At 31.2% G+C, this 11,608-nt stretch overlaps 1 protein-coding gene across 3 annotated transcripts; it reads right to left on the reverse strand.

Moving 5' to 3' along the window:
* Window positions 1-4,268: 4,268 nt before the first annotated feature.
* On the reverse strand, window positions 4,269-11,608 carry LOC130965210 (guanylyl cyclase 1). 3 transcript variants are annotated; one of them, XM_057889941.1, is made up of 10 exons: window positions 11,407-11,608; window positions 10,752-11,075; window positions 10,543-10,667; window positions 9,908-10,019; window positions 9,337-9,411; window positions 8,891-8,979; window positions 8,550-8,611; window positions 7,393-7,465; window positions 6,835-6,910; window positions 4,269-6,081 (listed from the first exon to the last, which is right to left on the reverse strand). In XM_057889941.1, exons 2-10 carry the CDS (start codon window positions 10,917-10,919, stop codon window positions 5,986-5,988), a joined length of 876 nt encoding a protein of 291 aa, XP_057745924.1. In that variant the 5' UTR covers window positions 10,920-11,075; window positions 11,407-11,608; the 3' UTR covers window positions 4,269-5,985. The 3 variants fall into 3 exon arrangements, with proteins under 3 accessions (XP_057745924.1, XP_057745925.1, XP_057745922.1); XM_057889942.1 differs by having other exon boundaries at window positions 10,752-11,189; window positions 11,407-11,584; XM_057889939.1 differs by having other exon boundaries at window positions 10,752-11,066; window positions 11,407-11,583.

The following is an 11,608-nucleotide window of genomic DNA, read 5'->3' on the forward strand; positions in this document are numbered from 1 at the left end:
TTCTTTACCCAAAGTGATGTTCTTCAAAAAAATAAAAGATGAAAAAATTGAAGTTGCACATTTTTTTTTATTATTTACGGTATCTTCTAATCTAATAGACAAATAATCAATAATAAAATTGAATTCTATTTAGGGCCAGTTTAGCTAAACTTTTTAAATAAGTTATTTTAAAAAAGAAGTTTAAAATATAAGGACTTTTATTAATAATAACTTTTAAATAAGTTATTTTGTGTTTAAAAAATTATTATAAAAATCATTGTATTAAAGTTGTGCATTAAATAGGAGTGATAAAATAACTTTTAAAAATAGGAAAAGTTACATTTTTTAACTTTTTAAAAGTTCTTAAATAATTTTTTAAAAAGTTAAAAATTTATCTAAAAAATTATACCAACTACTATTAATATAACTTTTTATAAATAAAAAATAAAAAAATAATTTTTTGGTATTTCTCAAATAAATCCTTAAAAATTAATATGTACAAAATAGTAATTAAATTTTGATATTTATTTAAGCGAACAAATAAATTAACTTCTTTGATAAGCCAATTGGTTACCTGTTGCCCACTTGATTCATTTCTGAGGTAGAGAAAGGAGCAATTCCAAATGGCAAGTCAGGGCTCAACTTGTGCCAGAACTGGACTGCATGCCATGCCGGTGAGTTATTAATAGGGCTGAGAACCTATATTCTAATAGTGCGGTTATTCAATTCGAACCAATCTGTTTAGGTAAGTTTGTTTATTCTACCCGCTACAGATAAGGTAAGGTGTGGTGTGAGTTTGTTTGCGAGTAGGGTAGAATACGGATTAATGATATACTCTACTTTATCTTATTCACATTCCTAATATATTATATAATATATATGTAAAAGTTATGTATGTAGTGAAAAAAGTGAATGTTAAACTCACAATCTTCTTTTTATAAAAATTTGGAATAATCACTAAACTAATTAATAATCATATTATTTATAACTTTATGTGCTCAAATTTACTTTTTATCTATTACTTTTATGAATTTAATTTTAATGTATTAATATTATAAAATATTTTACATAATTATTTAATTATATTTATTTTCTTAGATAATTATTTATATAATCAACATAAAAATTAATTATTTTATTAATATAATATTATATAATTAAATATATATAAAATTATTTTATATTCTGCTTTTATTATATAGAATATAAGTCATAAGAATAAGGGGAAGCAGGCATAAAAATTAAAATTACAAATTTTATAATGAAACATATTTTTTGTTAACAGTGTTTAGCATATGTAGATTGATTGATATCAATGTCTTTGTATAGTTCACATAAACTTGCAATGATCAAATGTATCTCCATGCCCTTTGAACACTATCTCATTTCATAAGAGGGCTAAATTAAAATAGAATGTTGTGATCAAGTTGTAGCAAAGCATTCTATAAGGTTGAACTTGTGTTGGTGGAAGACATGACAAATTTGTATGGGATGAGAAGACAAAATAAAAGAAAAAGTAGAAAAAGCAGAGAGGGAGATATTCTTTTCACCGTCGCTTTCATTCCAATTTGGTTATTGTACGAATAAGACACCAACATAGCATAGAGCATAGCATGCAGATGCAAGAGGGTAGTATCAGAGATCCGCCGAATAATGGATACGTTGGATTTGGCATTATTAAGTGTTACTCCCATCCAACCAACGGTTCCTCTCCTTAGCTTCATTCCTTTTAACCACGAACCCATTGCATTTTCTTTTTCAAAATATAAAATATTTATTTTATTTTTCGATTAGAATTAGATGAATTTGGACCATCTCTCTCTAGCTAAATTGTAATTAAGGTTATTATTATTTAAGATATTTATGGAATTGGAGGAAGAGGACAATGATTCGTGTTAGGGAAGGGGGAGGGGGGTGTGTCCTGGTCTGAAACTTTTTGTATAACATGGGCTACTGTGCCTCTCACTTTTACTTTTTCAATGAAAATGTCGTACTCTCTCTACAGTCATGGCCAGCACCTACGCCTGTTCATCCTCCACATGCCTCCCACTTCACTATCACCTTTCAAATACATAAATGAATAACTGATCCATGGCTTAATTCTTTACTCACAAGGCTTTTATATATGTGTACTCATTCTTAATAGGATAATTTTTTTTACAATATCTCTCATTATCAACACTTGTTTAAGCGGATAAGTGGGCTAACAATTCGATTAACCTAAGTTGGTTATAGGATAACTTATTGTAAGCAGAAGGTGCCATCCATATCAACTTAGGCAATGCAAAATGTGAAAATAGGTTGATGGTCAACAAGAAAGGTAGGTTAATAGTGACCATGAGCCAATTTAACTTTCACCAATCCATATCATAGGGTCGTATCCTCTAAGATCACTTTCCATACCAATTTCTTTTAGGAGGTGGTAATGTGGTATGATCAACATTTGATCCGATTTCATTAAAGACAATGCACATTTTTGTTGAGGACGGTTTATGTTCATGTCAATGTACATATTCTTTCTGGGGCCAAAATTTTCTTCTCCAATTAAATTAGTTAATATAATTTACCAATGTTATTTTATTATATTGTAGATATTGTTATGCTGTGTTAAATTCGATTTTGGTCTCTAAAAACTGAAAATTTTTTTCGTCCTCAACATTTTTTAGATACAAAATTACCCCTAAGGTTTAATTTAATTTTAAAATCGTCTTTATTTTAGGGACCAAAATCGTACGAAAGTGACGGTGAAAGCGAAGACAGAGGTGGATAGTGATACCCTCTTCTTCTTTTTTCCTTCTCCATTCTTCTTCTTTCCGTCTCCCTTTGGAGGAAAAAAAACACTCTCTTTTTCTTATTTTTTTAATATTTAAATAAAAAGAACGATTTTAAAATTTAATTTTTAACTTTAGGAACGATTGTGTATGCAAAAAAAGGTTGAAAACAAAAATTTTTTTTAACATATACCTTAAAAACCAAAATCGTACTTAACTCTTGTTATGCTATTAATATATTTTAATTAAATTTTATATAAAAAAGAGCATTATCCTCATATATGGAAAACATATTTATACACTTCTAAAGTACATCTAATACATTCTTTAAGGATATCTGTAATCTGTTTTTTCTTAATCTATAATATTTAGAAGTTACTCATAAACAAATGTAATTGTAAATATTATAAAATATATATTGTATTTATTTTTTTAACTATATTAAATATATACTAAAATTAATTATCAATATAAAAATATACAAAAATATAAAATACATACTAAAAATAAATTAAATTATAAATATATTTATACATAAATACATAATAACTGATTTTATATTTTAATAACTAATTTTAATATGCAAATAGTATTTTTGTTTTTTTTTTTTTAACCAAACATGTAAGTGTTTTTTCAAATAAAGTGTGTACAATACGGCAATAGCTATCACATTCTGACATTCATCCAAATAGGGATGGGTGAACCGGTGAACTCTATTTTAAGTTGAAACATACATTGTTCTTAAACAAAAGAAGTAGAAAACTAGAAATTTGGAAACAAATAGTGGTGGGTGAACTTCCTCTGTTTTTGTGATTAAATGGGTGAACATTTTATGCAGCAACTACTATAGGCGAAAGTAATAAATGAAAACATTTAATGTTAATGAAGAGAGTAGCTATCCACAGCGGTTAATTAAACTCGAGTTGAGTACCTCTGGCTACTTAGTAACTTGAAATTCACTTTATATTTTTATAATTGACTATTTTATATTTCTCACTCAGCAACTTGGACTCTTCTAAGTTCTAAATCAGCAAAGTGATTAGAGGAAAATCAGGAGATTGTTGCCTTTGCCTTTGTCCACTTTTGATATAGATTCTTATTTTACAGAGAGCCAACTTCTATGGAGTTAGGGAATTGGGCCTGAACCTTTTTTTATTCAGTTTTCTTGTTCGTTTTTTTTTTGGGTATTTAGGGTGGGGGTTAGTAACTAGCAAGTGCATCTCAAGGTTCTGAAAACTGATTGTTGACAACCAAAACTAAATCAGATATAATGAAATAATATATTAATATATAAAAATATATTTTTTGTGTTCTATTAGTTTAACTGATTAACCACTAAAAAATTACACTAGCTCAACCGGTGAACTGAATTTTGACAATTTTTCTAGTTTTTTGTCTGATTCATTGTCAACCAATTTTTATTCTAAATCAAATCGGTTTAATAACTAAATTCTGATTAATTCAGTTAAACCAACTGGTTCTATTCGGTTCTCAAAACCATGGTGTATGTGTCTATTATATTAGGCTCAGAAAATTTATTATATGATTAAGAAAGTGGGAAATACAATCGGGGAAGGAAACAGAAATCGCACTTGCACATTCCTCCTCCTATATAATAAATAATTCAAAAATTCTGAAAGATAGTTGATAATTGAAAGGATAACAATCGGAGGAAAATACTAATTATTGAGGTGTTTGATCAATAAAATGTAAATATAAATACCCGGAAAACTACAATAATCTCACACATCGCAATAGCAGGAAAGTAACTTCCAAAGAACATGCACGAGTGGGCTGAGTGGCAAACACAAAAGATGTAAAGTTCAACCAGTAAAATATAACAATTATATATTGTGGACTTGCAGGTATAGAATGACATTATAATAATACGAAGAATTGATGATGTTGATGATGATGATGATAATGATGGTGGTGGTGATGATCACGTCCTAAAAAAATATGGATAATGATGATGATGGTGATAATTATATATTAATAATTAGTTAATTAATTAATATTAATAGTACTAGTACAAGCTAGTTATGGAGAACATGTCTGGTTGTTCTGCGGGAGAGAGACGCTGTGTCGGGGAACTCTGTTTTAGAAGATTCTTGGGAAAGTGAGTTCCACATCCCCTTACAGAATCTATCACCGTTTTGACCAACTCACTTCCCTTCTTCCATTACCATGTTCTCCACCACCGTCATTCACAAAACGACAATCACAATGATGACAATTGTTTGAGTCAAACACAGCAATGGCATAGTCACAGAATATAATTATTGAACCTTAACCATGCTTACTCATCAAATTAGTAGTCTATTCTGAATTTTTTAAGATAAGAAACACAGCTAAATCCAAAGTTTAGTAGATAAAATAATATTAAAAGCAGTGCCAAATGGTGAAAAGCCCCAAAACCCGGGTTGTATCCCACTTCTTTGCATGTGGGAGTGACACAAGAATAAGATTGTATAAGTAATTATAGCATAAAATATATATATAACACATCCATTCATGCATTTAGAGAGAACACGCTCCTTTACAAAAATTAGGTGTATCAGATGCATAGAAAGAAGGATGCATTTAATGGTCCAAGCAGGTCATGAATGCATATGTGGTTCACTGATATAAATGTATCACATCACATGCATTTGTTGAATAGAGAATACCTGAAGCAATCTTGTCTTCTCTCTAAGATGAGTGTTATTAACTATAATCATGCATAGCTGGAACTGCCCAGATAGTAGAATTCATCTGTAATCACTAAACATATTGAATTTATTTCAAAAAGATACATCAGCTGAATAACAATCGGCCATAAAGGAGAAAAACAATTAATAAATAATCACAATCTCACGTGATACAAGATTAATGGAAGCAGCCGACACATTATAGTTTCCAGAACTAAATGACATTTTTATTTTAATAATTTTCAGGCAAAAAGTTTTTCTGTCCATTAAACTCTGAATCCATTCATGATAATTTAGTTGTCTGTTTCACATCTTTCCGAGAAGGTATACATGATCTTTACATAACATTACAATGAATTGATTGCTACTATACAATTTTCAGTAATGCATCTTACGTATCTACACAATGCATACAGGCCGGAATATTACCATTTTAACAGGATTTTACTGGGAATATAAATATAAGAGAAGCTATGATTCTCTTTTAGCAACTAAATTAACACAGGGAATATGTAATATATGCAAAATAGAAAAAAAATGGCAAATTATTGCAGAGGAGAAGAAATTGAAGAATCCATATTGACATCAGTGGAAAGTTGGTTTGAAAGTTGATGGTGGTTCTTGCTCTTCTCCAAAGATATCTGGTTGGTCATACAAGAAAAATAATCACTTCACACAATAGCATCAAGTTATCAACTTGAGTTGAGTAATTAGTGGGAATACTCCGAATAAATGAGAAAATTATGATAAAAACAAGGTTATAAGAATAAAAATGGATTGATCATCAAAACTTCCACTATAGGTTCGAAATGAAGATGATAAAAACTTCCACTAGATCCAAAAATGAAGATGATGGTACTGGAAATGTTCTAATATCCCATTAACCATCATACATAGAGACAACTAACCAGCTAAAGAAGCTTGTTAAGCATTTAGCAGCACAAAAGAAAGCAGTTGATTTTGACAGTAACATCCACTCAAGAATCACACAACTTATGTAGCAAAATAAAGAGGAAAATCACAAAACTTTATGTTATGTTACAGGGAACCTATAGCTTAGCTGTAGATACATATAGAGTGAATGTTTATCAGCATCCATCCAATTCTAATAGAATCCTAAATCATCAGCAAACATTTTAAAATTCAAACCTTGACGATGTCCCTGGAGCCGAAAACAAGTAACAATAATTATTCAAAACAAAATACATCTATCGACACCATTCTTGCTCAAAATTTGACCATAAGAAAAAACCAAATTCTTTATTAGAGGTTTAAATGATGTAAATAGAACATGGAATTGAACTTATTTTAAAACATCGGTTACTAAAAAATGAATAAAAGGAACATGGTTGATTGAGCATGACTTGAGGTAATTTTGTGGCACGTTAACTTACCAAGAGAAGATCCTCATCTGTCCCAAAGGCTTTGCGAGCTTCTTCTAAGGACTTTGAAGATATCCTTTTATGCTTCCTGCATAATTTTTAGCGAATTTTAAATTTGTGATTTATAAAGTGAACAACAAACTCTTATTTTAGAATCAAAATCATAAAAATTTCACGGCAATAAGTTAATCCCGTCAAACAACATGCAAAAAAAGGGCTTGTCTTATCAGTGCAAGTTGTTCAAGAATTTCTACTTTTCATGAGGATCAGTGTCATTTGTTTTTGTTGCCCCTTGCTATTTCGGCAAATTCAGCCACAGTATCATGAATATAATCTTCAAGTTGTAGCTTAGATCTATGAGCACACAAATTCACTATGAATATTTTACATGGATGGTTTTTCTCATCTAAGTTTATGCATTAAATGACATGAGTTAGGGATCCAAATAATAACTGTTGATAATACAGGGATCTTAATAAGCATAAAATATTATTGTGCAGGGAAAAAATAAAAGCCATTAATATAATACAAGATATTCTGCAGATAATCGTGAGAAAAAAGGAGGGTTACTTAGAGCTGGCAGGATCTCTAATCTCAAACATATCTGCTCCAGCATCATAGCCACATATCAAAACATAGTGACCTGTGGATGGAATTTTTTAATTCAGTAATTAACTTAACAAATTGAATAATAGAAATAGGATATTGTGATGATGAAATATACTGCTTTCACATAATACTAAAATAATGTCAACTCTCATTCATGATTTTAAGCAAGTAGAACCTTGAAATTTACTGATTAGAACTTTAGAAGATCTGCTGATACAGCTGTTTCTAGTATAAGCGCCTAACATAGCATAATAATGCGTAAAATATATACATATTACATCAGCTACGCTGCTTAAGTACAAACTAGTCTTACACATCCTATAGGAGTCTTCTCTATACCTATAGATGAGCCTTAAGAACACACTAGGTGTATGTATTATATTTCCATATATAGAATATATAGCTATTATAGTGAGTAAAATTAGGGTAGATATCACACTACAATATCTGTAACTTGGTATTTAAACCACCGAATTAGATAAAAAAAATCTGTCCTAGATACCTGTACTTTTACCTATATATTGTATGAAAGAAATAGTAAAGGGAAACTCGCCATTCAAATCAGACTTTGATATTGGGTGCACTTTAGTATCCAAGAACCTATGACATGAAGCATTCCTTTTTGCAAATAATATAGTCCTAGTTGAGAAGGTGGGAGGGGCAATGAATTAAAAGCTCTAGTAGAGACAAGTTTTAGAAGCACATTAAAATGTAGGTTCAACAAGAGGCATCCTAATTCTAGCTTAGCAGTGAAAATTGAGGATTATACCATACTCCCAGGCATACAGTTTAAGCTCCTAGGGTTCATCATCAAAATGACGGGAAAATGAGAAAAGATGTAAACCATAGGATTCAACATAGGTGGATGAAATATTGAGAAGTGCTTCAAGCTTTATATCTGACAGTAAGCTTTAAATGTAGCAACATTGATATTTCGAGGACTGAATATTAGATGGTAAAATACCATCTAGAAGATAACTAAACACTGAAGATGTTAAATATTTACATAAAATAAATGCTAGTTACATGTGTAGGAGACACGTATGCTGGCAACTTCAACAGAAACAATACATTGAAAATGCACACAAGTAATGCAAAGCTGGAATTTCAGTGCTCACCAGTATAGCCAGGGTTATTGCTGGAAACTTCAGGAACATGAACAGCATCTTGCAATACATGACTAAAACAGAAACTTTTCAGAAGCAGATTGAATTGCACTTCTCCAGCGAGAATAATGACATGATCAAGAAAGAAGTTATAAACAAAAAACATGTGTTATAATGCAATTGGAGTGACAAATTTCTTCTAAAAAGGATGGTATCAAATGAATAAACTTGGTTTACCACAGGCACTATGTAAAAAGTTGGTAAGAACGTGGAGTATGTCAATGTTGAAAAGCTATCATCAATTAAGTATTGAGGCCAAAAAAGAACAGAACATATAAGAAGAAAACCTGTACCTCAATTTGCTTTGGTCAACTAATGCAATAGCAATATATTTCCCTGACAATATGAGAATAGAAATCTCTCTTCCACTAATTGATCTACACTGCAAAACGATGGAAAGGTTTGCTGACTAAATATTATAAATAAATGACAAAGTTGCTAGTGAATAAAATGTATCTAGTTGTTAGTTTCCTCAAGTCCAACAAATCTGGCAGAACACACAACTTTATTTTTTATCCCTTTTTTGTGATAAAAACACCATTTTCATTTTCCTATTCTTATTAAAAGTGCAACTAATTTTCCACCATTTAATTAGTTCTTATTAAAATCTAAGTATAACAATAAACCATTAATAGAAATAAATGATCCTAAACTTCTTTTCTTCTCCAATAGGAGTGAATCACAGAAATTCTCTTAAAACCGAAACTGAAGGGATCCAGTAAAAACAAGGACAACAGACCTGTATGTCAATTCCAGACTCCACTGCTTTTTGAAATAACATATCTACTCTGACTAGATCATTAGGCAATTCCTCCTACACAACATTTATCACAAGTTTCAAAGAAGCATTTAGCCAAGCGTGGAAACATTTTAGGCAAAACAAGTCCACCTTGCTGTCAAACTTAACTATATAGCATTCAATGGTGTACTTCAAGACAATGTAAGCTTTGATAAATTTATTGTAGTACTGGTATATTTTAACTCATATCCCAATCACTATCAAAGAAAAGCTCATCTCTTAAATTCATCTTACTACAAAGACTTAAGTGCACAAAGATAAAATTAGGATAAAAGCTCATTATTTGTCCCTGAAATTTTTGGAATATCAACATGCTCTTGGAAAGATTATAACAAGTGGTCCTCAAATAGAAGTAATTAGTCCAGGAGTTACTGCAGGACGGCCAAAAAAAAAATCACTCTAGGATCAAGTGAATCTCTGGAAAATTAAACTGATATTTGGAAAACTATTCATAAGCTGGGATTTATTCAAAATTAAGAGCATGAACTACTTTATTGAGCCAGAGAATCACCTTGTAAAAGGATTCAACAGAATAGTTTGGGTTTGCACCAAATGTTACAGTGAAATAGGAAAATGCAACAGAAAATCTCTGCAACAAATATGCCAAATCAACTGTCCAGATACTGCAGAAACAATGTTCAAAGGAAAGGCATTTAGTTTAGTATGATCATCAGCAAATGGAAACTTCAATTTTGAATAACAGAACCCGACACAAAAATGAAATACAATTTTTATATTTCTATGTATCTAGTCTAGAAAATGTATGTATCTAGGCATAGACCATTTGGTCACAGACTCACAGGTTGGTCCAAAAGGTAATGTGAATATACTAAGAAATCCTGCACCTGATAAACATTCTAAGATTTTCAATGGTTTTCAATTGGACAGAGCAAAGGGAAGGAGAGGAAGACTAGAAAGGTACTTGTATAGTCATAATCCTATGGTGCACACTCTCAACTTTGTGTTTAATATACAGTGAGTCCAACATATAGTTGTGTGTGCCTACTATAGACAGTTTACCCTGTTAAAAAATCACAATTTTACTTCCTTCAGTAGACATACTCATGTTTATACATCATCTAGGACTACAAGCATTTCACATAACATAGCAACTAGGAGTTTCAAGCTTCTTATAGTGGGAAAGACCTATTAGTGCAGCATAGCTCAGCCAGTGCTTGAATATCACGGTCGTTAACACCAATAGTTTTCAAAACCATCGAGACACAAGCAAGGCCACAATCCCATGTATATATTTGGTTTACATGTGGTACCTATAAGCAGACAAAATCAACGGTAAAATAATAGCAGTCTGATAGACAAAGAAAAAGATATCAGCCAGAATCACATGCACTTACATCAACAAAGAGCGAGCGGCGTAAGGAGGGAAGATGGGACTCTATGTTATTGTTACTTGATGAATGCTGAAACAAGTAGGGATCTATGGCACTCAAATTATCTCCTTTCAATTCTCTTTCATCTTCTGTCTTAAGAATCTTGTTGAATAACAGGTATAAGGGCCACATCAGTGACCAAATTGATTGAGTAGAATGTTTACTGTGAAACAGAAGTTCAGGACATGAACAGAAACAGAGTTCAAAGGGAATTTCGGGGATCCTTGTTGCGTGTGTTCACTCTCAACCAAACCAAAAGAAATGCAATATATATGCCACCTACAGCAGCTTTTGACATAAAACTGATTAGAAGGCAAGCACAGAATTCTTCAATTTCCTTCTAGCTAGTACTTAGGATCTAAACTTTTCCAAAGCCAATCCAAACCGCAACACCTAACAATGCTGGATTTGAACAAATAGAAGGTTTGACTTTTCATTAAGTAAACATTCTCCTTTTTCACAAATTCAGAGATCAATGTAAATTTCCAAACATTATTCATTATTTATCCTATATTATTGTTCAAATTTATAGATTAAAAACCTAACCATCTCCAATGCGAATTGCATAAAATCAAGGAAAATGATTCAAAACACGATCAACGAAAGAAGATGAACGTACAGGAGAAAGAGAAAAAGGAAAAAGGTGCTGGAGCGTTGAAGAAGGCGCGTGTTGGTGAAGGTACAGGTAAAGCAGCTCCAGCTATTTGAATGCTTCTTCGTCTCTCTCAATCAATCCTTTTTTTTATCATTTCTTCGTATATATCCCTTTCTTTCTCTCTTTTATTTCCCCTTCCTCCTTTCTCTTCTACATTTCATTAATT

This window comes from Arachis stenosperma, chromosome 3, assembly GCF_014773155.1.
Source record: "Arachis stenosperma cultivar V10309 chromosome 3, arast.V10309.gnm1.PFL2, whole genome shotgun sequence".
Taxonomy (NCBI): domain Eukaryota; kingdom Viridiplantae; phylum Streptophyta; class Magnoliopsida; order Fabales; family Fabaceae; genus Arachis; species Arachis stenosperma.